Source organism: Cygnus atratus, chromosome 2 (assembly GCF_013377495.2).
Source record: "Cygnus atratus isolate AKBS03 ecotype Queensland, Australia chromosome 2, CAtr_DNAZoo_HiC_assembly, whole genome shotgun sequence".
Lineage (NCBI taxonomy): Eukaryota > Metazoa > Chordata > Aves > Anseriformes > Anatidae > Cygnus > Cygnus atratus.
The window spans coordinates 27,427,970-27,454,436 of record NC_066363.1 but is presented as its reverse complement, the minus strand read 5'-3'; the positions used below and the strand labels follow the sequence as shown (position 1 = coordinate 27,454,436).

At 38.9% G+C, this 26,467-nt stretch overlaps 2 protein-coding genes across 5 annotated transcripts in view; both read left to right on the top strand.

The window, feature by feature from the left end:
• The window catches only part of ICA1 (islet cell autoantigen 1), a 76,266-nt gene extending 52,168 nt beyond the window's left edge, over positions 1-24,098 (top strand). For 2 of the 4 annotated variants that reach the window (XM_035545173.2, XM_050709217.1), the window contains exons 10-17: positions 3,903-3,997; positions 5,835-5,884; positions 8,599-8,661; positions 8,764-8,805; positions 12,683-12,964; positions 19,554-19,652; positions 21,415-21,550; positions 22,183-24,023. In XM_035545173.2, coding sequence (XP_035401066.1) covers positions 3,903-3,997; positions 5,835-5,884; positions 8,599-8,661; positions 8,764-8,805; positions 12,683-12,964; positions 19,554-19,652; positions 21,415-21,536 — 753 coding nt within the window. In that variant the 3' untranslated portion in view covers positions 21,537-21,550; positions 22,183-24,023. Of the gene's footprint in view, positions 1-3,902; positions 3,998-5,834; positions 5,885-8,598; positions 8,662-8,763; positions 8,806-12,682; positions 12,965-19,553; positions 19,653-21,414; positions 21,551-22,182 lie in introns of all 4 variants that reach the window. The other 2 variants (XM_035545175.2, XM_035545176.2) reach the window with 2 other exon arrangements.
• The window catches only part of ASNS (asparagine synthetase (glutamine-hydrolyzing)), an 853,397-nt gene that overhangs the window by 496,900 nt on the left and 330,030 nt on the right, over positions 1-26,467 (top strand). The gene's annotated exons all lie outside the window — the stretch shown is intronic.

The window sequence follows — 26,467 nt, the reverse complement described above, 5'->3', positions numbered from 1 at the left end:
TTAATTCAGGAGCGGTCCTGCCGAATTAAGCTAAGCTTACATGTATGTAGGGTCAGCATTTTACTTCAAAACAAGAATTTAAGGAAACAGTGTTAATATTTGACTTAGATGTAGATCATATTACTGAAAAATTAGAAGGTGCCATGTACTGGAAAATTACTATTTGTATTTTGTAGTATGGATATATTCATGTACTAGATTTACCTTAGGAAAGAGACTCTTAAATGCCTCTCGGGGTTGTTTCTGGAAAGAAAACATTGTCTTTAAAGATGTTTGCCAAACTCCCTTAATGAAAAGCAGCCCATTTGTTTTCTTTGCTTCAGGGTATATGCTGAGAGTAGTATAATTGTGCTTTTGCAGCTGTATTTCCTAACTGCTAGTTTTATGCTTGATGAAAGATGATTATTAATGTGCTAACAAATCTATGTATCATGATGTAAAAGTATCCATTACTGTAATATTAAAGATGATGAGCTGCTGCTTTGGTAAAACCTTTAAGGTTTCGTTTTCTTGAAATTACTATATATCAAAGGAATTCAAATGCATTTCAGGGGCTACTTTTCATGAATGATACCTCTTTCTAATTTCTGTCACTGTTTATTTGTCTTTGGTACTTCATGAATATTTAGTCATATTGTTTACATTTCAATACTCTAATACTAAACTTCCTGAAGAGTTCACATGAGCCTAGAAACAGTAATAGCCCTGGTGAGGGAGTCAAAAGGCCTAAATCTCAATGCATCCATTTATTTGTGTGCAAAGTGGAAGACTGCTGCTTCTGCTGCTTATGTGGTTTGGAGAGCCCTGCCCTAACAGCTACTTCAGTACTGCTGCCTTCTGCTGACGCTTGCTGTAGACCTTTCTCATTTCCATTTGTTGCATTGTGACTTTATTCCCTAGGCAGAACTGCATATAATTTTACATCTCTGTTCTTTTCTTTTTCTTGTCTATTTTTTTCATAAATCTCCCTTAGGAAATACTGAAGCTACCTGATTGTCCTCCTCCCTTTCAGCCCTCTCCCAAAACGAAGCAGATCCAAGCTTTTGTCTCTTCAGTGGTGTTATGCTTCTCTGGATGTTGTTATGATGTCCTGGGATGTATCTCTGGCTCCTGGGGCTGCCCTTAACTATGTTACTTTGATTCCTTCTCAGTAAAGAGGAAGAACATGAGTTGTCCAAGGCACTTGGGAGGAACTGTGGGCAAGCTGAATGCATTGTCAGCACTCTGGTGACATAACTACAGAGGACAGGTTTTGTGTGCAGTCCAGATTGTCTTGGCCTGTCTTGAAAGAAGCTATAAAGTAGGTGAAGGAATTTCACGAGTAGCAGTCAGCTTAGGAACAGTGCCTGAACTGGAACCAGAGCCACCTCCGTGGTGGAGGAACATCACAGTTAGCTGGCAGGGATACTCAGTCTGAGTGATGGTAGCAAGCAAAACGTCACTGAGTGACTTTTGGTTGCAGAGTCAGGATAGGCACAAGGAATGACTGTGAACTTGCTTCACTAGTTTGTACGGTCTTATCCTGATTTTTATAGTAAAAAAAAAAAAGACATAAGCTAAGAAGAAATGTTTTTAGACTTGAGACCTTCGGTCACATACTTGTGTGGCCTACAACGAAGTCCGTGTGAATTCTTGCTAGCATCCAGACACGTGCTGTGAAGTTGCACGTTTGTCTGTTTAGAGCCAATGAAATCAGTGATGTTTCACACACCAAACTGAATGAAGTGTGCTTGCTGTTGTCTGAATTCAGTCTGTATCTCACAACCTTGTTTAATCTTTTTATTTCCTAGATGATGGGAGTTCTTCCTTTCTTCAGATGTAACCTGAAACAACAGAATGTCACAGTGTCATTTCTATGCATGTTGACAATAGTGATCACATTACTGTGGCTTTGTGTTTAGAAAACAGTTGAGAATAGCTTTTTAACACTTGTTTTATTTCATACCCATTGTCTAGATGTTTTTTTATCCTTTTAAAAAGATACCTCATTTCATAGTACACACTGGGATGCAGAGTGAAGGAGGCAGGGAAGAGAATAGTAATTTAATTATTTGCTGTTAGAATTGGAGGAAATATTGCCTAAATGTCAAAATAATTAGGTAAATTGAATTATTGTTTTAATGTACATCTGCTAATTTTCAACAATTTTTGTCATAATCTCTATTTAAACTGAAGCTATATTTCAGACCTATATTTATTTTTCTAATACAGGAAATAGTAACTCCCATTATTATCGTGCTGTTTCCTTCCCGAGGTACTCATGAACTCCATTTCTATATGCTGTTTCCGTGGGTTGATCACAGTCCTTTAAAAATGGATTTCCTGAAACACTCTTTAACAGTGAAGGAAGCATCGTAATATAGTTTCTTGAAGAAGGATGCTGATTTCTCTGTATTTTTCTTGAAGATGCAGAAGGTTTTACTTCTGATAATTCTCTAAGTTGCATAAATTCTCTAACTTCTACAAGTTAGGCTGTAGTTAACGTAGCTGTTTGTTGTTTGAAACCATTACATCCTTCTTGGGGCAGGCTCAGTGCTGCTATGCTTAGCCGCAGAGCACCACACACTCTTGCAGCATCACCTCCTGAGTGCAGTGCATGGTGAGCTCTACAGCGGAGGTGTCTGAGATGGGTCAAGTGCCAGAAGCACTGCTGTCTTTCTCTGCACTGCAATTTTGTGCATATGTTTCTGAACTTTAACCCAGGTCCTCTCGGAATCAATGGATTAATCCCCACCAGTTTTAGTAGAACACAGTGCAATCTAGTCAACGGCTGGTACAAACACAGCTGAAGGGTAACATTCATTCATAGGTGATCTAGCTGGGGTGGCTTGTGTCCATTATTCAGAATCCAAGAAGTACACTTAGCAGTGGTTCTGGTTAGCACTGTTACAGTGTTGAAGAAAAAAAAAAAAGGTGGCAACCATAGATAAGGTACATTTCCTTAAGGCTTCTAGTTATTGTTGTTGCCTTTGTGATCCCTCATCTTCTGACGCATGATGTCTGCAGTGCTCTAGGTGCTTATGACAAATTAATCTGTGGCACTACACAGAGGCATTAACTTACTGGGAGGAAAAAAAAATAAATCCAACTGCAGTATATGACAAGTCCATTAGTTTGGTTTCTAAAACACAGAAGTATACATCTCCACACAAGTACTAACAGAAACAGAAACTGGAATGCCCCTTCTGGTGACTAATGCATTCTGGTTAACAGGGCAGTGCATACAAGAGCTACAACATGTGTGGGAATATTTTTCTCACAGCAGGTGAGCTGGGGACTCTAACCTTTATTCAGTAGGTGAGACAGACTTAGCAAACACGTTAAATAACCTTCAGTTATTTAAGTTTTCTTACAGCAACCCTAATTAATGCATAACATTAATTATGGGGAAAACTAGTAGTATATTAATACTTCATTAATCTCAAACAGTCAGTACACAATGCTTTTATGTGTTGCCTTGTTCACTTGCCCAACTTTGGGTTATAAAAGTGCAGACCATGAAACTGCTCATTGTTATCTTACAGCCTGGTCTTTCACATTCATTGCAAAGGGTTAGCAGGCTGTGGAAATATCACACCTGGCCTCTATCAAATGATCCAAGATTTTAACCCCTGCTTTTGGATTGAGGATATGAGCAGTACCTTCCTAGTGGCACTGCAGCTGCTAAGGTTCTGTGAAGAGTCGGGTCAGGAAAAAAAAGAGAGTGAAGAAATAAAGACGCAGTACAAGTAAAAGATAGGTTTAAAGACTGCATCTATTCATTCTGTTTGAGTCAGATATGCTTTTAATACTAGACTAATTTATGTAGGCTTTATAGTCTGATTTGGCCTTACATGACACATTTTTGCTTCCCTGAATCCTTTTTTTCTTCTCTCTTTTCATTTATAATGATTATGATCTAGAGCTTGCAAGATCCTGTGAATAAACTAACAGAAAGAGCAGAAAAGGAGGACCTGCAGATTGAGAGCACCAAATCAGCAGAAGATCAGCAGAGTCAGTAAGTCACATGTCCTGTATCTCAAAATAATAAGTAATTTTATCTATAATCTACTTTCTCATTGCTAAAGTCACCAAACATTTAAAACTAAAAATGTAGACACAGGTAGTCTGACCACACTAGCAAACAGTAGGCTTAATACAAGCATTACTGAAATGATGTACTGTGTGTATGAAAATTACTAAACTTTATGGTGAGTTTAAGAGCTTGAAAAGGACCCATTTAACCTTTATATGTTACTCATTTGTTTTAGCCATCTCTTTATTTTTCTGCTTTTGCTTCAAATTTTCTTTAGTAAAAGAAGTGGTAAACAGCATCACATGGGAGAAGATATATCAGCATTGTATTTCTCCCTTCAGCAGCGTCTCCTTACACCTGGGAATAGGATATGGATTCCTGATCGCTTTGAGCAGCGATTAGTTTTTGTAATGTATACAGCATTGGTTAGTAATCCAGTGAAGCAGGAGGTACTTAGTAAAAAGTACATCTAAGTGAACTGATGCTATCAAGGTTTGGGTTACCTGTAGCTCTGAGGTGAGAGAGAATTATGAATGGGCTGCTATAGAGAGAGAAGAACAGGAGAATGAGATGTGATCGCTCCCCTATGGGACCATCAGGATTCAGTTGCGACGAGATGCTACGTTTATACAATCCTCCTGCCACCTGTTGTTTTGACTATCCATGGTTAAGTGAAGCACCCAGCTAAGGATCAGTTGTCAAAAAGCAGAGAACAGCTTGGCTGATAATTAGTGTATTTTGCTTGGCTATTTATAGTAACAGTTCTTGAAAGAGTTTAGTTTTTCAGGTTTTTTTTGCTTGCTTAGATTCGCATCCACTGACCAAAACCAGTTTATAAATTGGTCAGGTTTGGAGCTAAGCAGATGAGAAATGACTTGGCCAAGTACCATTTGGCAGGTGGCTGTTTTCACAGCAGTTCCTTGAGTCTGATGCCTCTCACGTGACAATAATAGAGAATTTCAGAAACAATTGTTTTCTTCAATGTTGAAAATAAAATTCTAGAATAAATGCATGATTTATGCAAAATCTATGCATTGGCATCTACCAGCAAATGCATCAGATCCATGTAATGGTTTCACTGTTTTTTTACTTATCGATTATCTTTTTCCTTTCATTAAACTGGGGAAAATAACATTTCTTTACAATTTTGGTGTATCCATCAAACCATAAACATGCATCTAAGATTCTAGAAGAATGATGCAAAGTAAAATAAAGCTTTTCAAATCTTCACAATCTTTCCATTCACGCTAAACATTCATTATACTAGAATTTGGCCTGACTAACTTGTCTTTGTGTAAGAATTTCTTGTAAACCTTTTTTTTGTTTTTGTTTGTTTTTCTTTTATTTTATTTTCTTTATCGCAAGAGCTTTTTCATCAACACCGCTGATTTGGTTCTTTAGAAACCTGCTGTCATGGGACAAAACTCACCTGATAGTTGTTTTTATTTGTCACTGTTACAAAGTTAAAAAGAGGGGTGCAAATTGTTTTTCTGTGGACCAGTTATACCTCCTTAGTGGTATTTATGAGAGCATATTCTGCTTTTCCAGATTTGGTCTATGCTTTTCATTACAGATAGGTAGGTAGGTGGTAGGTTTTGACAGTTGGTCTTCAATATTATTTTGGTTTTCAACAGACTTCTGCCAATGAAGCAATAAAATTTAACAACAAACCAGCATATACAGCAAATGCAGGAATCCATATGAATTAGTGTCTATTTGTTGTCGATATGATTGTATAATGATGTGAGCAAAAAGAGAAAAATATATGATAGCATTAGAATTGTTTTCTCAGTTTTTTTTCTTACTCTTTCAAATTAAGGTTGATTTCATTAGATGAGGAGAGCCATACCAAGGAATCAGACTATTCAGGTATTCTATTTCATGTGTTCATAACTTCCTAAATGCTGTAATTTATGTTGTTTTCATTTCTGTTATTTAATATACATTCAGCTTCAACAAGCAAATCCATATAAATGCATAAAACTTAAGGCCAGGAAGATCTGTTAAACATAATACCTTATATATTGTATCCTAATGCATTTCATTCAATTACTCTCAGACAGGTCAAATCGTTTGTCTTCCAAAGAGTAATTCTTACACTGGGCATGTCCTCAAGGAAGAGATTTTCTGATTAGTAGATGTCAAGACAAGGAAAGTATGCCACTTACCTTGCTAGTTTATCCCAGTGATTAAATATCCACTCTGTTAAAAACTTGTTAAATTCGGTGGAACTTCTGGCTAAGTTAGGCAAAGTCCTATTCAGCTGCTGGCAATGACCTGGTGGGTGGTTATTACCCAGTGACGCAGCCAGGCTCCAATTGGAGGTGCACAGTGAAAGAAGGGGAGACAGTGGACACAAGTGACAAGAAGGAAATTCTGGTCAGATACTCAGAAAAAAGCTTCACGTTGAGCGTGGCAAAGCGTTTGCAACAAGTTCCCGCAGAAGCTGTCAAATCTTCATCCCTGCAGATGTTCAAGACTTGACCCATCCCAGGGAAACCTGATCCAGCTTTATAGCTGGCTGTACTCTAACAAGGGGCTTGGACAAAATGACTCCCAGACATTCTTCCAGCCTAAATTATGCCATGGCTTTATAGTATATTTTATCTAATAAATTAACAGAGAACCTTTCAACATGGAGTATTTCATCCTCCATAAAGGTGCTTAAAAAGTACTCAAAACTCTCCTCAAATCTTCCTCTTGATAGGCTAACCATATTAATGTCTTTAAGACATCTTCTCTAGACCTTTAGTTTTGAAGCTTTTGTTTCCATTCCACTTTCCAACATTCCTTTTAAAATTTGAAAAATACTACTGTACAAGACATTCCTGATGTTGGTCTCATCAATAGTGTTTCTAGAAAGTAAGATCACATTCCTTTTTCCAACTCATCACCTTCCTTTTTGTATTTCCAGGAATATTTCATTTTTCAGTAACATCATATTAGAAGCTCATATTTGATTTTGTCGTTGTTTATAAAAACTCAGGTCGTTTCGGTCACAGATTTCCATGACTCATTCTTCCATTCTGGAGCACAGCTAGTATTCCTTATTCCTCGAGATATAACTTAAGGCTTAGTGGTATTAAATTCTCCCAGCTTGACTGTAGAAACTCAATGACTGGCCTGAATGACTACCTCTAACAGTCTGTTATAGTTGTTTGTACGTTTTATTCAAGAGGGATTCTGTGTTTACTTCCAGATGACTGTTAAAGCAATTGAAAAGCAATGGAAATAACACTAAACCTTGCAGATCTAAACTAGAAACACTTCTACTTTGCAGTTGTTTCTGCTAACAACTTTTTTTGACATCTGTTAGTTGTCATGTTCCTAATCCATTCAATATGTTCCCTATAGTTATTATGCAGTGCTAACTTTTTAGCTGGAAGACTATGCAGTGCAAAGTCAACTTGTTTCTAAACAAATATCTTTACAAAAATAAGCTCACAGTTTCATCAAAGAACGGAATTAGTCATTTTGTGTTTTTTTTTTTTTAAACTAGGAATGCTTTCCATAAAAATACCTTTTATTATAGGAGCATTTATTATGCTCCTATTCTTTTATCGAATCAGTTAATGTTCTGCCTTGGAGTAATGATGAGCTATGAGCACCTAGTTACCTACAGTTATTTGAATCACCCTGTTAATTACTGTTGTTGTTTGTTTTTTTTAATAGTGGCACTGTATTAGGACTTTTTTGGTGTTCTGAAGTTTCACCCATTTTGCAAGTAATCAGTCAGATCAAATATCTGTTTTACCAGATATTTTAGCATTTCTGGATGCAAAATCTGACTTCTAAAATATTTTATTAGCAGATGTTTTCTAGAACCTTTCTCAATTATTTACAGACTGTAATAGATTTCAGCGTCATCCATAATGTAAATACCTTGTTCTGTCTCCTTCTGCGTCACCTTTAAAAGGAATTGAAATATTTTGTAATACCTCTACTAAATTTTTCCATTTCCCTATAGTAGTGAGTCTAAGTTGTTTTTTTTTATTGATGTACTCTGTACATCCTAAAATAACAGACATAGCACTGCTAGTGATGGAGCTGTTTCTTCATAGCATTCCTCATAAACTGCTCCTATTTCATAACTTCCAATTTGTATCATTTGCTCTGCATTTGCCTTTAATGTGCTATGGCTGTGTTTAAGATCGGCTCCATCATATATGCCATTCAACTGATGTATGGTCAAGAAAGGCAATTTAAGGAACGATGAGGTCCTGGGCACTTTTGTGCTCTCTCCTGCCCTGTGCAAGTACAAGCTTCTGAAAAAAAAATAAAATAAAATAAATCTCTGCTTCTGCAGAAAAGCAGAGACCTGTCTGATTCTTGCAGTTGCCTCAGCTGGGTGCACCTAGCCTGGAGATGGGCTTGTGTGGCAGGTGGTAATTCAAAGGAAGATCAGAAATTTGACTTCCTTTAAAATGCTTATATTTAGGTTGGGTCTTACATCAGTTGCGATGAGGTTAATTTTAAACATGAATACCAACAACTGTTGCATGTTGAACTTACAGTGACATTGTTTATGAACATATATTCTTGTGCCAAGTGCAATTTGACATGTTTATGGATCTTGATTACAGCTGCCGATGGCAAGGATGCCCTATCCAAGTTACAAGGAAATTGTAATCACAAGCAGAACTCAGGTGAAGTGTCTTAAGAAAACTACTTCTAAATATATATAATTGCCAGTGTACTGCAGGTGGTCTTTTGTTACTTTCTAATTTTTTTTTATTTCCTGCTCGTAGGTGCCATAGATGACTTATTAGACCTACAACCTGAAGAAAATGGTATGAAACATTTGCGTATATCTCTTTCATTTGCCTTTCCATTGTAGGTTTCAAGTATAATTTTAATCCTAGATGTTAATTGTTTTCCTAATCTAAAGGGTTCATATGTTTCTGAATGAAATTGTTCAGTTACGGTTTTTAAACAGTGTTAAAAGAAGCTCAACTTCATAAACCTACAGAGGCACTAAAGCTGATGTTAGAATATAAAGTATACCTTACTGGTATGCAAGGGATGATTCAAGGTTATATTGCATTTTCCCCATTAAAGTAAGTTCCACTGTAAACCTACCTTTCCTATAACTTTTCAAAATCTTTTCTTTTTAGTTCTCTTGTTGTACCCCAACCCTTCACTTGGCAATACTTTGTAACCACAAGATTTTATATCAGAAATGGACATATAAGAAACAAATTATTAAATCTTCTTAGAAAACATGTAAGAACAGGTAACATTTTCAGCCACGTAGTTAATTAAATCTGCTGTGCTTTTCTCAAATACCCATGCAAAAGCAGTCTTTAATTCCGGGCTCTACTCCTATTGTTAAACTTCTGTTAGATTAGTGACAGCTCAAGGGGATGTGCTGCACCAAAGGGGCTGTTTTACCATGTAACATATGAAACATCTAGACAAAAAAATTGTATCGAGTTCTCACATGGAGTAAGGATATTGCTCATAGTTTCTTTATTTGCTCTTCACTTCCTTCATCTCAGAAGAATGAGCAAAAGCAATCATAAGAACAACAAAAAGAAAAACCTGTGGCAAGGCAAAAAAACAAGCAAAGAAAAAATCCCTCCATGTGGTTTAGTCAGTCAACCTGAGAGTGTTATTTGGAGTATTTAAGGCACTGCCTTCATGTTGGGTAAGGAACAGTGGATTTGCGAGCACTTTGACTTGGGATTTGCCACAAGCAGTCTCTTGCACTGTGGGGAAATTACGTCTTCACTCTCGAAGGCAGAAACAGGGAAAGTTTCCTCGGCTACCTGTGCAGATAGCAGTCCTAATCTGTGAACAGATAAGGTAGTGATTTCTTCTTTTCTGTGGTTAATAACAAAAAGGTCAGTGTGTGGCCTTTTTCCTCCTGGTTTTCCCCTTAATCATTTGCATTCCTTCTTGGACCTTCTTAGAGCAGATACAGATAATGCATACAATTACTGGTCATACAAGTTTAGCCTTGTCAGTTAGAAGTGTTTTCTTTTTTTTCTTTTTTTTTTTTTTAAGTGAAATAGCTACGTCAATATGAAAGCAGTTGTGGGACAGCTACATCAGATAAAGATGCTTATGTTAATGTTATGATATCAGCTGTCTACCCTAATTTCACACAATAGCTAGCTTTAGGCTAGTGAATACTGTATTATTTTAATTGCTCCTAAACACACTTTTTTTTTTGTTTCAGAAGGTAGTAGTCTTTATCCTGTATTTCAGACCATGTATCATTGTAAATATTTTTCATTTCTCTTCCTATGAATATTTTCAAATACTAGCAAAATGAGGCATCTTTGCAAAGGAGTGTGAGGACTGTTAGAGGCTTGTTCAAATAAACACAAAATAGAATATAGTGACATTGGTTTTTTCAGTGTTTTACTGGAAGTTTTTGGTTTTTTCGTGGACATTTATAAGATAAGGGGCAGCATGTGAAGGCAAAGAAGGGATCTTGACTGTGAAAATGGGCAATGAAAACAGAGAAACAGGAAAAGAAATAATAGAAGTTTTATGGGTGAGGTGAAAAAGTCCATATCATTCTAGTAATCTAGCAGATACCACATGAGTAATGTCTTGATAAGCAAGACTGGTTTCAAGATAACTTTTATTGCAAACAAGTCAAGCTTACTGCTGTTTACTTGGGGTAGTCTCAACATAAGCATCACCCTGTCCTCCCCTACTCCATGTGCATTTTCTCCCCAGGAGAACCAGAAAGACTGCTGAGACATGAAGTGTGTCACTCTTTTCTGGTGGTCACGTGGAGTACAGCAAGATCTAAGCACTCTTCAGATGTAAATCTATATGTTTTGCTTTCTCCCACAGTAATAATGGGACTACTGCAATGGGATAGCCAGATGAAGCACGGTTTTGCTCTGAGCCGTGTTGCTGCAGAACTTCTGTTCCATTATAGTAAACGTAATTTGTGGTTAGGCACACTATTGGTGGTATGTTTCAACAGATCTGTTACTGAGGATGCTCACGTATGAATCTCCCTCCAAGTTCATGAAGGGGCCTAGTGAAAGCAGTTTTGAGATGGTGCTGTCCAGTAGAAATCACAGGTCTTACATGTCTTAGAAATAGTAATTGTCTTTTCCGTATGGAAGGACACACCCTTCTTCCTCACATGATGGAGTAGCTACAGGCTTGGGAGAATTATAGGTGCTGGGAGAACATTCACATTCATTGCTATTTATCTGAAGTTTGGAAAGTGCCTGAAAGTTCATGAGAACAAGTTGTTTTATGTGGTTTTAGTTATAGTCTAGTGGGAATATTAGAAGAATTGATTTGTTTGTAAAGTTTCTGTTTCTATTTTTTTGGTCCTGTCAGGGAATATAAAATGTAAATTAGAAAGGAGCTGAACCTCAGTGTTAACTTCAGCAATTTAAAAAATCCTTGTAATATGTGTTGGCTTATTTGTTTCTTAGTATGTAGGTGTGTATGTTGACTCATCAGCCTATTTTTAAAACAGTTTTGTACTTTTTTTCTCCTATGACTCAAATTCAGCCATTTCATTACAAATGATTACAGCTTTTATAAGGGAACTTTCCTGAGAAGGTAGTTGTGTTTAAATCAAATGACCTGTTGCTCTGATGGCAGCCACTTTGCTGCTGTCCATCCTTTATCCCAACCCAGAAGGGTTAAAACATCTTTGCAAGCTGTATGCAGCTTGGAGAGCTCAGCTGACCTACCAGAACTTTGGAAAACTGAAGTTGTTTCTGCGCCTTACCACAAGTTTGAAATGAGTGTAATTAAGATAAACTGATCTGGGTTTTAGTAACATAGCATTATCAGCGTTGTTAACCACCATTTTTGTCCTCCACATACTCCCACAATGGAGCTCTAAATGTTTCCAAGTAAAATAACGCTTGGGATTCCTTGATAGTTCTTTCACTCTCCAAACATTTTGTAAGCTAGAGAAAAGGATTGTAATCCTGGTTACAAGCTTCATTTATTTTATATAACTGTTTAACATTTCTAAAATAAGAAAAAAATGGCTTTTAGGGAATGTCAGCTTAAGATTCCTCTGCTGCAGTTCTGGTACTAGGAAAACTAACAAGGGTAATCAGAAGGAAAGTGGCCGCAGTTACTTCTCAGTGGCCTAAGAAAGAAAAAAAGAGTTACTATAGCATTGAACAGTGTAGAAATCTCACTTTGTGTGGAGTAACCTGTTCTCGTGGGGAAAAAAAATAAATAACTCAAGCAATGAATAGAAGGTCATAAAGACTGTCTTAAATATGTTCTCACAAAATTCTAGAATTATCCCCGACTGTTCTTTATTTTCAGTTTGTACCAATCTGATTTTTTTGAGAGGAACTTTATGTGATGCTTCAAAAAGCAACATAAAAGTAGTTTTCTCCAATGCTTTTAAGTATTGGACTATGTATTGGTTTTGGTGGGACATTTAATAGATTTTTAAGTGTATTTGTAGTGTTTTTTAATGGGAAATGAGTCTGAACAGTGAAGTTATCTAAGAGAATCAAGGAATAATTTGTTGCATAAGCTACAGCCCAGCTGTTCAAGAGAATTGGTTCTAAAAAAGAAAACAACAAATATTCACAGAAAAACATCCCATTTCAGTTAATATATAAAAAATAGATTGTGTGTTTTTTAAATGTTCCTTCTATTCTTTGATTGTTTAAAAATTGATTTATCTTTACTCTCTGTTTTGCTCTGAGACAGCATCAAAGGATCAGTTTGTGAGGCCCTTGGAGTCGGAACCTAGTGATAAGGATGACATGGTGTTACTGAATGAGATCCTCAACGCTTCCTCCCTGGATGAGGGGGAATTCAGCAAAGAGTGGACAGCTGTTTTTGGACAGGTTGCGCTTACTGATCTCACCATGAGCTCTTCAGCTGGAGATGAGGAGAACACTTCATCGTCCATGGCATCAACACCATCAGGCTATTTGCCCTCACAGCTGTTAGACCAAAACATGAATGACTTGCAGTCATCTTTACACGGTGAGAGCTCATCTTGGTTTGTTAGATCTTTGTTTCTGCTTTTGGGCTTTAGAGTATGTCTTTTTGCTACTTATAAGTGTGGTGTTGTCTTATATCGTGTCAGAGCTGCAGAAACCCTGAAGTTAAAGTAAGGTGTGGCCTGGAGAAAAATATGTGTATTTGTTTTTCAAGCCCTGCTCACTGAGTGTTGAATGAATTAGTCTAAAGCCTAAACTACAAATAATTGCCTTGTATATTTTCATTAAACTTTCTGAAATATTCTGTAGGCCTTTGAGACATTTTTTCTGTAATAGACAATATGTTTTGACTAGGTTTTACTGTTTAAATCACAGCTGCTGTGTCTGTTAAGGAGCCAAAGAACCAAAAATGATTACTGTATTTTGTCTGGAAATACTATTTTTAAACAACTTAATGAAAATCAATTGCGTTCTTTCGCTGCCTTATTTTTAATGCATCCAACACTGTTGCAATGTAGGGATATGGGTAAGGTAGAATGGATTGTGTTTCATCCTAGCAACAGGTGGATTCCTCTCGTAGGCTGCATTTCTGTCTACCGCTGCAGGTAACAGCTCCTTTTCTCCACCTTGTTCTGTGCTGTTCATTTTCTTGGGCTTTCTAAGTTGCTGCTGTGGGGAGGGGAAAAAGTGGGAGGGATACTAGGGGAAAACTTCCCTATTGCTTCTGTGGCTTGGGGGAGGCAGGTGGATGGTAATGAGCCAACAGTAACTACCTTCGTCCTCCCCACCATCCTCAGCTGCCAGCTTAGATTTCTCTGTAGGGCACTGCAAGCTACGGGAGAAGCTTGGCATTTTGGGCCCTGTCCCAACAGTCATTTTCATCTCGTTTGGGGAAGAGCACTGTAGGGAGACTAGCAGACTGATTTCATCCTGAAGACTACTTCTTGGAACCCATGAAACTCGCGCAGTCACACATGATCTGAAGTGACCTGTGCCATTTTGGCAAAAAATAAGAAAGTTTAAGTTATAATTAATTCAGATACAACTCCCTCCCCCCACCCACCCAAATACAAATACTTGGGTTCACTGACTTCAGTGATTAGATGGGAACTGGGCAAGTGACATTTGCAGTGCTGCGCAATTTTGTGATGATATATAGGAGGATATATATATATATACAGGATATATATATATATATATATATATATATATATATATATAGTGATATATGCATATAGGAGTATGATTAATAGAGCAAAGAGGGACTGGAGAGGATTTGACTCCATAAAATATGAACAGAAAAAAATCACGAGGTTTAGTCATTGCATTGTCAAACTGAACAGTTTCTGACCAGAAGTAGACATGCTATCTACTGAAAGGAGAAAAAAGAGCAATGAGAAACACCTTTTTTTGATATAGAGACATAAACAAATTTTAACCAAATTACTAAAAATAGCAGCTATATTATGAGATTGGATTGTGTTTTGTATTATAGGGCCAGAGGGTAGACCCGGGGAACTATAGGCCTGTTAGTTTGACCTCAGTGCCAGGGAAGCTCATGGAGCAGATTATCTTGAGTGTCATCACGCGGCACTTGAAGGGCAACCAGGCGATCAGGCCCAGTCAGCATGGGTTTATGAAAGGTAGGTCCTGCTTGACAAACCTGATCTCCTTCTGTGACCAAGTGACGCGCCTGGTGGATGAGCGGAAGGCTGTGGATGTGGTCTACCTTGACTTCAGTAAGGCTTTTGACACCGTTCCCCACAACATTCTCCTCAAAAAACTGGCTGCTCGTGGCTTGGACTGATGTACGCTTCGTTGGGTTAAAAACTGGCTGGATGGCCGGGCCCAAAGAGTTGTGGTGAATGGAGCCAAATCCAGTTGGAGGCCGGTTACTAGTGGAGTCCCCCAGGGCTCAGTACTGGGGCCGGTCCTCTTTAATATCTTTATCAATGACCTGGACGAGGGGATCGAGTGCACCCTCAGTAAGTTTGCAGATGACACCACGTTAGGTGCGTGTGTCGATCTGCTCGAGGGAAGGAAGGCTCTGCAGGAGGATCTGGATAGACTGGACCGATGGGCTGAGGTCAACTGCATGAAGTTCAACAAGGCCAAGTGCCGGGTCCTGCAGCTGGGGCGCAACAACCCCAAGCAGCGCTACAGGCTGGGAGATGAGTGGTTGGAAAGCTGCCTGGCCGAGAAGGACCTGGGAATACCGGTTGATAGGCAGCTGAATATGAGCCAACAGTGTGCTCAGGTGGCCAAGAAGGCCAACAGCATCCTGGCTTGTATAAGAAGCAGTGTGGCCAGCAGGTCTAGGGAAGTGATTGTCCCCCTGTACTCAGCTCTGGTGAGGCCGCACCTCGAGTACTGTGTTCAGTTTTGGGCCCCTCGCTACAGGAAGGACATGGAGGTGCTCGAGAGAGTCCAGAGAAGGGCAACGAAGCTGGTGAGGGGTCTGGAGAACAAGTCTTACGAGGAGCGGCTGAGGGAACTGGGATTGTTCAGCCTGGAGAAGAGGAGGCTCAGGGGCGACCTCATCGCTCTCTATAGGTACCTTAAAGGAGGCTGTAGAGAGGTGGGGGTTGGTCTATTCTCCCACATGCCTGGTGGCAGGACGAGGGGGAATAGGCTAAAGTTGCGCCAGGGGAGGTTTAGGTGGGATATTATGAAGAACTTCTTTACTGAAAGGGTTGTTAGGCATTAGAATGGACTACCCAGGGAAGTGGTTGAGTCACCATCCCTGGAGGTCTTTAAAAAGACATTTAGATGTAGTCCTTAGTGATATGGTTTAGTGGAGGTCTTGTTAGTGTTAGGACAGAGGTTGGACTAGATGATCTTGGAGGTCTCTTCCAACCTAGACGATTCTGTGATTCTGTGATTATTATTATTATTATAGTTTTTGCATGTTTTTAAATGTAAACATGACTTTGAAGATGAAATATTTTTAAGGTGTAAGTGGCAGACTTGTGTATCCTTTCTGATGTTATCTCTTTTATTTGCATGAGACAGTGACATTGGCTGTGTTTTTGCCACTTCAAAATCAGAAGTCAGATATATGGCATTCAAGAAACACTAGAAATAGAAAATCAGTTCCAGTCAATATAATATCCCAGAATTGTTTTGAATAAGAAAAAATATAAATATGTATTAAAAGAGTAAAATATGTTGATGTTTTCAAATGAATTTCCAAGGTTTTGGCAGAAGATCATAGTAATTGATCTACTGGCATTTGAAAAGTCACGGCTAATCAACTCCATGATTGTATCTGATAATCAGCATGTTCCCAGATGACTCTAATTGCCAAGTGAAATACATTATTTAAACTAACTTTTACAGAATATTTTTAATTCTTTCCTTTTTTTTAACTGAAAGTGAAATTCTGTCCGTTTGTGTTTCAACTTTAATTTTAAACTGCATTTAATTTCACAGCACTTCTTTCATAATTTGACCTTGCCAATAAATTTGGGAACAGAGACTATTTAAAAAAAAAAAAAATACTAACTGCAGAGTAAACATATCTAAACATTAAAGTTGAAAAGATCAGAGAATATGATTTGTGGATATTTTACTGAGGACCTGTGATACATATTTTACACTGCTGTATTCTTTTTTCCCCTAATTGATAATGCTTAATAATTATTCAGTGTGAGGTGCTGGAGTAGAGCCTAGATGGTGCATGCTTCCTGTGTGAATTTGGCCTTAAGACCACAAAGATTCTTAAAACTCACATGCTTAACTTTAAGCACATTAACTTTTCTATTAACTTCAGTGGGATTACTTACTTATTTTATGTTAAGCACACTCATAAATCTTTGGGGCTTTGTTTTCTCTCTGCCTCAGATCTTAATCTGTAAAACAGGCACAATGCTATGCAGGTTATAAACTGTTACGGTCAGGAATTCCCAGCTCCAAGTTTTCTCTGGCTGTATTTATGGACAGGATCTAGCACAATGGGACTTTGAGTTGCTATGGGACTACCAGGTGCTGTTTTAAAATATGTATAAATATTAGAAACAAAGCATGCTCCCAGCAAATCTTTTATATTCCGCTCCAGATACAGCTTTGTAATTTGGTTGCCTTGCTATTTTATTCAGAGAGCATTGGCTTTCTCTTTCATAATGTTTATAGCTCCTTTTACTTACTTACACCACCGAGAATTCCTCTTTATATTACCTACACATGGTCGTGTTCTGGTTGGTAAGAAAATGTGCAGCGCACTGGTTCCATTTCTAAATTTAATTGCGGTAGCTTTTGTGAAGATGCTAGCTGAAAAGTAAGCTGTTTGGTTTCCTTGCTGTCTCAACGATAATCTTTTGTCTAGTCACGTAATGAATCCATCCTGTGAACAGGCAAACCAGAGTAGGCGTAGGGCCAGCAAGAGCTTGCGATTTGATAAAGACTGCAATTTGGTTTTGAAAGGCAAAGCTTTTATTCTCTGTAACTCACCGTGAGCGGACACTAAAAATAAAATCCATGAAAGTATTTCATAAAAAAGCAGTGGCAATCTTTCCCAAAACCTTCATTACAAAAGCATCAGCTATTCTGTGGAACACTTTGGGCTGGATTTTTTTTTTTTCCTTGGTTAAGTCCTTTTTGTCTTCTAAGTGGTGCTTAAGCTAGTTGTGTTCTAATGAACAGAGAACTGGAGCACAGCATCGCTCATGGACATGCTGTTTGCCAAGACTCAGGCCAGGGAGTCAAAAGGAAGGCCCCAAAGGAGTTAGGTGCCCTGCAGTGTTTTGCTTTATGGTTTGCCAGTTTCATCAGTGCAAACTCACCTCGGTGAGTCCTTAGGGAGACAGCTCCTGACCTCGCTGAAGGCAGTGGAACTTGCACAGGATGTTTCTGAGCAGCACTCCCATTCACTTATATGAAATTTGGATTTGGCCCTGTTCATTTCAGCCACTCAATTTATCCGTTGCCATCCATGATATGTAAAGCACTTTCTTATAATATATCTGGAAAGAAACAAAAGCATTACACTTTTTCTCTAGTTGTTTGTAATCTCCTCTGCTAGTCTTCTCTTGTGTAACACGAGAGAAAATGCCTGAAAAAGTATGTCATTCTGAAGTGGTAATGCCATATTTTTGTATTAGTTATGATTCAAATTTGCTTATTTGAAAGATTAAACTCTTAAAACCTCATTTTTAGGAGGCACAGGCTGGCTTATAAGCCATTATCACCTTTGCCTAGAACAAACATTTGTGAGCCCTCTGCATCCAGATTTTGAACAAGTTTTTGTTTCCTCTCCTTGGAGATACAGAGGATGTTTGTGGCTTAAAATTCCCTTTCTAAGCTATGTGGTTTTATGGAAACATTCTTCTTGCCCCCTTTTAACAACACTGCTTGGGCTTCGAGCCCTTTAGAGTCAAGGCCAGATCAGAGAGTGAAGGGAATAATCTGTTAGAGGAAGGAAGGGTTCCTGTGACTTAGCAGCTGTTGCAGGAGCTCTCAGGATGCTGGGTACCAATATTTGACAGCAGCCTCAAAAATGGAGAAAGTAAGGGGAGAAAGGAAGAAGAGAGCAGAAAAATGATGTGAGAGCATGAACTTGTAGACTGAATAAGGAAATGCTAGCTGTATGTACAGATGAATATCTTGTTTCTGATACTGCAGAGTTAGATATAGCAGCTCCCTGTGATGGACAGATAATTGACCAGGCAACACTTAGAGGAGACAAAGTTGAAATAAGAAATAAAAGCTATCTATACAGGCCTGTAATGTAACATTGGTGTTAAAAATGTGACTGTTTGTCCTCTAAATGTGATAAAGCATAAGAATTTAAATCCCTTAAACCAGGGATAAAAATGTGCCATTATTTCCTAATATGTATCCACGCTATGCCATCCCTAGTTCATTTTGCCAGCCTAGAGCATCCAGCTTCAATAACTGTAGTTATCATTACTCTCTTGTGGATATAGAATATGCATGTAGGAACAATAAATTGTGAGTACAGTTTCACTTTTTACCATATAATTGCTCTCTCCCTGCTGAGAAGATTCTTACAAATAAAAGATAACTAAAAAATATTCAATTAAAACCTAGTTTTAAGTTAACTGTAAACAGTGCATCTAGAATTAAATTCTTCAGGGTATTTTGCAACAAATGAACTTTTTCAGAATTAATCATTTTAAAATTAATTTAAAAACAAGGCTCACAAAATACTTGTTTTCTGGAACAGTTGGAATGAAAGTCTTTGGAACTGTAAAAGTAAAGGAATGAGGAAAAAATGTTTAGTATGTATGATATTTTTGCCCAAATGTAACTGATATTCTTTGCTCTACAGCTATGCTTGACTTGATTACTGTACTGGCATTTCTGTGAACAAGTATTAGCTGTGATTGGATAAAAGAATTGAGGGGAAAAAGTCTTTGTTTAGACATATTAAAGATTTGAGAAGAGTACATTTACTTGGATCTGGAGATGAAGAAACCACTCCACAGCTATTCTGTTCTGTTGTCTGCAGAATCTGTTGATTTCTCGTGTATGAGGAAAGATACAAATGGCCATAACCAAAACAGAATGCTCTGCTCCATCACCTGGTGTGAGCTCTGTGCTGCTAGACAGTGGGGTGGCAGAGTTGACAAAGTAATTCTTAACACTAATGCTGCTATATTATTGAATTCTAGGATGGGCGGCTAACAGTGGGAGCCCTCCATCTATACCACAGCCAGCACAGAAACCAAACAGCCTGAATGTGAATGCTAACAAGACGCCGATGAAAGGTGGTAAGTCATTTAGTTCTTCAGTTATTTAGCTTTTCCTGTTTAGCTGTGACTCATGCATCTTTCTAGCCTTCCCACCTAATCTACCATAATAAAACTTATTTTTGTAGTAGTTACATATCAAGAGTCTTCTGCTTACTGACAAATCACTCTTTCGGTGTCAGTTATACATATAATACGTGTGTATCTGTGTATTGTTTGTAGGCTTCAATGCTGGTAATCTGTCAGAAGAGTAGTGTGCTATATATATAACAAGGGAGCTGAAACAACAGTTTCTTCTACTCCTTTGAGTCATACAGAGTAGCATCTGCATGCACTTAGTCTAAGCTAAACACTGTTTTGAAGCTCTGGGAAGACTCTGTGGCTAAAATACAGGCTACTGATAAGGCAGAAGAGCCCTGATTACAGATTTTGTTGATAACACGCATCATATCAGTAGTCAAATGAAGCAATTCACTTGTAGCAAGTGAGCCAAGAGTCCTGTCATCAACTGATACCAAGCCCCACTATTTTGACTAGTGTTTTTTGGGTAGGCAAACGAGGAGCACATTGCATCCTTACTGCCAGTTTGCAGTATATTTTCTGCATTCATATTCAAACAAAAGCTACATGAAAGGTGTTCAGTGCAGAAGGAAGGAGCAATGTATATTCCTTCCCCTGCCTCCTGGGATTAAAAGACTGACTAATTTCAGCCCAGTAGAAAAAGATGGTTAAGATGTTTTGGGAACTCTTTTGGGAATGAGTAAGATGTCACAGCCACAATAGGTTCACCAGAAAAAGGAACAGCCTTCAGCTACTTCAAAATCTGTGTTTGTGAAGGTGACGTATCTTCTAGCCTTGCAGACACGAAGATGGAAATCATGCCAAATGGAGCCTATTCTGTCTGTGAATTCCTCATAGCACAAAGGGTGCTTTCATTTAGCATGCAATGTTATCTTTCTGAGTAGAATAGCACATCTCCACATCTTATTTCTCTATGAATATAACGTGTGTTAAGCATGAGATCACAAAAAAAGAAAGTGGTGATGTAGCTTCTTTATAGCAGCCAAACTCACCTCCTCTTTAATTTGAAAATCTGCCCTTTTGGAAAAATCAGGTTCCAAAGGAAGCAGGAAGGTAGGAGACCTCTGCAACATCTATATGTCAATACAGACACAATAGATGCAATAGTCCAACTGTTGCTGGTATTCAACATATTCCTGGTTCACTTTGTTTTTTTAAATATAAATCAAAAAATATACCCTAATACCAGAAGCCATACTTGGGACATGACTAATGACATTGTATGGTCATATACAGGGGGAAGAGGACAGTCACATGAACTGGATTTAGGTTAAGGAATTCAGGCCTGTAAGATGGTAAGGTAAAGTGGAGTTTGCTTAGCTTTTGGTTTTTCACAGGCCTGCAGGTGCACACACAAGTAAAATACCTTTCACTAAACAAAGCTAGACAGAGAGAGATTGTTTCTATTTTTAATTAAAGTGTTCCTGTACTTATCATGGCAGGAGGTATATAAAGCGCACAGGCAGCCAGATGTAAAACATTCATTCTTACTAAAGTTCGATATTCTGTTAAAGGTGGTGTTTTAAAATGTAATCACTCATTCTGATTTTCTTGTCAGAAGTGCCCTTAGTAATAAATTAAACAACAGCATGGCGTTTGTTTGACCTCAGTCAAACTTTCAGTCACTTTTGTTTTAAAATAGCTGACAAGCAAGAATTCCAAGTTTGTACTTTTCCTTTTTCTTTTTTTTTTCTTTTTCCAGAACCTACAAGGAATCCTAAAGACTTGACTGCCTGGTTCAGTCTCTTTGCTGACCTCGACCCGTTATCCAATCCTGATGCTGTTGGGAAAACTGATAAAGAACATGAATTGCTTAATGCATGAGTCAGCTGCCTATGGTAACTCACATTCTTCCATTCATCAATGCTATTTTGGGGTTTTAAAAAAACTAAATGAAAACTAGTATGCTGTTGTGAAACTATGAAGTATGTGCCATGATAACAAAACTAAAGGGAATAAATCCCCTTTTATATACGTACAGTTATTTGCTCTTGTTTTGTATAAAGACTTAGCATTTATTTTCTACGTGGATTTACAAAAATGAGGTTAAGAATTAGGGCAGATTTCTTGCCAAATTAGATTATCTGCTGAAACACTGTCTTTGCCTGAGGTGATGCAGAGCTAACGCTGGAGTGAAATACAAATTGCAAACCTATTTTTTTATAATGTTTCTTGAGTAAATTAAAAAATACATATATCATGTAACTAAGGAGGCTGCATGAGTCAAACATCTATCACATCTATAATATATATATATTACTGTTATGTTAAGATGTCAACTGAATTTGTTTTGCTAGTACTCACAGTGAAAAATCTGTGCTGGAGCTAATTATAAGAAATACATTTGGGTCTATGCAGCCGTGGAAATTGTGCCCTTTCTGATTTAAATTATTAGACAAACTGTACTACCTAAACAGAAGTATTGCCCAAAAGGCTTATTTTCTGACTTTTTTTTCCATTGCACCAACAGAATTTGCACCTGTTTGCAGAAGTTTCTTGCAACTGATGATTTACCATGCCTTCAAAACATGTTTCTGTTCAGAGTGTTTTTCATCAAGTTTATTTCTGAAGCATGTGTTATTTTGAGCTTGTTGTGACATTAACTCTTTAATAAAATGATTTTGACAAAAAAATATCTTTTATTCCCCCTGGAATATTGGTGTGCTGTTGAATTGGTACGTAACAAGCATCTGAAGATAACATATAACTAGTTTTTAGAGAGCACCTAATAATTCATATCATTAGCTCACACTGTTTCTGAATAGTGATGCAGTAGGACAGTAAGAAAAGCTGAACTTGATGGTCTCTCTTTGCCTCCCTTCTCTCCTTTTACAGTGAAGGAAGGTGAAAAGGATGGCAGCAGCCACAATATCACAAGTTCTGCATGTTTGCTATGTGTACCGTATAGGACCTGCTTTGCAATTTATTATATTTAGCCCTTTTTAATTCAATGTATTTTCCTTTTACATTGATGAAGTTTTTCATCCCCAGTTAATTTGTGTGCTCAGTTAGTTAATCCATTTCTCATGGTCTATTAGATAACTACGTACCTGCATTGTAAGCCTCAAAATAACTTTGTAAATATAGAAGTTATCTGAACCGGCCTGCTTCTCAAGCACAGCAGAACATCATCTAGTGGCTGCACTGAGCAGTATTAATGTGTGTTTGATATGTTCTAGCTAAAAAGCTACATGCTACTTAGTGGACGGGTAAGCTGGACTGACTGGGATCCACCTGACTTGAACCCTCAGCAAGTTTAATCACCTCTGTACAAATCTGTAATGTTCAAAATCCTTCTTAAGGTGCCACATAGCTGGAAAGTCTCAAGGTACTTCCATTTTTGCCAGAGATGTTCTTCAGCTGTTTAGCAGTGTATTATACTGGATAATGGACAGCCTGGTCTTCTCTTTATGGAGTACCCAGCCCACTGATCCCCAACAGTAAGGCCATTCTGTCGTGTGGCAATTAAGACATGGAAGCTGATACAGACATGGATACCTAATGTTTGCAAAGCTCACTGTTTCCTGCTGTCTGGTAGTGGCAGCTCCTTGCTCAAAAAGCTGTCACCTGTGAAGTCTCTCCTGAGATGCGTAACTTCCTTGAGCATTAGGGTTGTAGCCTGAGGTCCTGACTTTGAGCTGCTGTCTCTGGCATTAAGGAAGGCATCTGCAAAGAAGATCTGCAAAGGGAAACACCTAACACTTATGCTGAGGTGCATTTACATTTATCCTATGTTTTGAGTGCAAACTAGTACTCATGTTTGCCTGAAATCCTCTTCATCTCAAACAGTAATTATCTGCAACACCAAAAATGTTAGCAGCTCTAGGAATAGACAGGCTGCTGGCATTTTCAGCCCAGCTTGGTTACCACTGAAATCATCAAACAGATTCTTGCAACGTTAAGCAAGTCTGTGGTTACTAAACTTGTTTTAGATTATGTTTGTCTCAATACTTGTTAAAACACTTCTGGACGATCTATTCTAGCATTTTTAATGGCTAAAGCAGTTCTGATAAAAGCAAAGGTGAGGCTAAAATATGGCCTATATTCAAAATAGCTAACTGTACTTTAAGTTAGAATTAAGACTCAGAAAATGTTTGTGTTTGTTTTTTTGGTCACAGATTCTAGACTTTCAGGATATTTAAAACAAACAAACAAAACCCTCCTGTCTTGATTTGGAAAATTAAGGACATTGCATAAGTTTCAGCTAAATGTGTTGTGAATCCTTGTCATGTTTTTAGGTAGAAAAATAGCTGAATAATCATCCTTTTTACACAAGAGAAACCACAGCTGAAGGTTTTTTACCCCAAGCTGCAATACTGATTGGTTCATATTATGCATTTTCTTGTAATATGTGATTTTTTTAAATTAAAGTTAGCTTTGAATTTTGTGCTTTCTGCCTATGCATTTTTTCACATTTTTAAATTAAAAAAGAAGCCAGAGGTTTTTAATACGATTAAATTTGCTTAAAGAAAAGCAATTGAAATCCCCATGTACAATGCATTACTATCATGACCATTAGTTAAGTAGAAAACTAGAGCAAGAAAAGAGACACCCTGCAAATAGCTATTTTTTTAGGCAAAAAAAAATCTTAATTGCAGTTACAAACAATACTTCCTTAATCAGAGAGAAGTGTATGGCATACACTTCTCTGTGCAGTCTGGGCTGCAGAGTAACTCCAAGCCACAGTGCCATTGTTATAGGATTTTCTGTGATGTGTGTGCAAGCTCAGCAGTAATTGGGACAACAGGGTAGTTAATCATCCTGGTAAAATTACAGATTGATTGTTCTACACACATAATGTTCATCTTGATTTAATATGCTTCATTCCAATTGCATATTCTTGTTTAGTAGTGGATTGTCTTAAAATAAAAACAGCTGCAGAACCCCTATGGCAGATGAAAACAGTGGTAATTGATTAACTGTCTTGATCAGGAAGTTTATTAAAGTTGATGTAATTGATTTTGGTGAGTCTAGGATCTTACAAATCTAAGAATAGCCACTTCAGGAGAATTGGACTGTGCACCTTGGGAAGTTGAATAGCTTATGGAGTAAGTAACTTTTCTGACCTCCTTAAATGATCAGAGTTCACTTCCAACATAGTAATATGATGCAGCTTGTTCCTTTCTATTCTTTCCATATACAACATTACATGGGCATGAAATTGATGTACTTACTTTGAAGCAGGACCACCTGGTCATGAAAACTCCAAGATCTGAGCCTGGAAGGGCTCAGTAGAGCAGTACATTGACGTGAGGACATAGCACGCAGGCACTGTCATGCTTCAAGCTGAGTTTTCCCAGGGCCTCTGCCATCTACCATCACAAGCCCCTGCTAGGGATACTGGATGAGAAAAGTACAGTGCTGAATGGGGGTTGTACTGTCCCTGGTTGCTGCTGAGAGCATCCTTTTCCCAAGTACGCAGGGTGAGATAGCCTCAGAGAAGAGGAAGAAGAGATGGACGGTCCTGTCTTCTCTCTGTGCAGTTGCCACAATTACTCAGAGAAAGAGCAAGACATTGGTGTGGTAAAGGCCCATCTGCCACCGTTTGGGTCCTCCTCATCTTTTCCAAGCTCCTGTTCTCTTCTATCCAGCAAGCAGTTGCTGTTCCCTCCTTCTTTGTCCAGCACCCCCCTGCTTTCTCCTCCCTGCTGGGGGCAGGCCAGCAGGGAGGAGCTGAGCAGCCCGGGGGGGGGCCCTGCATGCTGGGCAGCCTGCAGTGACACTTGCTTACCTTGCAGGCTAAGATGAGTTGAGGAGCTGGACTTGTGCCGCAGTAACCTGTAGCCATCCCAGGGGCCCTGCATGTTTCTAGGCTTTTGACCCTCTGGGTGTGTAAGTAGGGGGACGTTGAGCCCCCACTGCAACCTAGGGTTTGCTGTACCCCACTCTGGTTGGCCTACTTTTACATTTGACGCTCTTTGTCAGTGCCTTATTTTTAAATAAGGCACCATATGGGAAGGCAGGAAGCAGAGCAACAGCTCAGCTTGCCAACAGCCGGCAAGCAGAGGGTTTGCCTCAGCTGAGAAGCAGCACCGCTGACAGTCTAGCGCTGTGTTGGCGAGCTGGGCCCAGACGGGCTGTTAGGGCTGCGCTGCCGTCCTCGCTCAGCCTTTGTTTGGTGTGCAAGGGAGGGGAGTCTGTCCTGGTACTCCTGAGACCCCAGCTGGAGTGCTGCCTTCAGCTCTGGGGCCCCAGCACAGGAAGGACATGGCCCTGGTGGGGCAGGTCCAGAGGAGAGCCATGAGGACGATCAGAGGGCTGGAGCACCTCTCCTGTGAAGACAGGCTGAGGGAGTTGGGGTTGTTCAGCCTGGAGAACAGAAGGCTCTGGGGAGGCCTTACAGCAGCCTTCCAGGACCTAAAGGGGGCCTACAGGAAAGCTGGGGAGGGACTCTGTCAAGGAGTGGAGTGATAGGACAAGAGAGAATAGCTTTAAACTAAAAGAGGGGAGATTTAGACTAGGTAGAAGGAAGAAATTCTTTACTCTGAGGATGGTGAGGCACTGTTACCGGTTGCCCAGAGAAGCTGTGGATGCCCCATCCCTGGAAGTGTTCAAGGCCACGCTGGATGGGGCTTTGAGCACCTGGTCTGGTGGCGGGGGGGGGTTGGAACTGGGTGATCTTTAAGGTCCCTTCCAACCCAACCCATTCTGTGATTCTCTGATGACACTGTGGAGTAAATGAGGCCCAAAACCACAGGTGTGGACCCAGGGCTGCACCTGGGTGCCGCAGCATCACGACCTGCTGACTGCCCAGC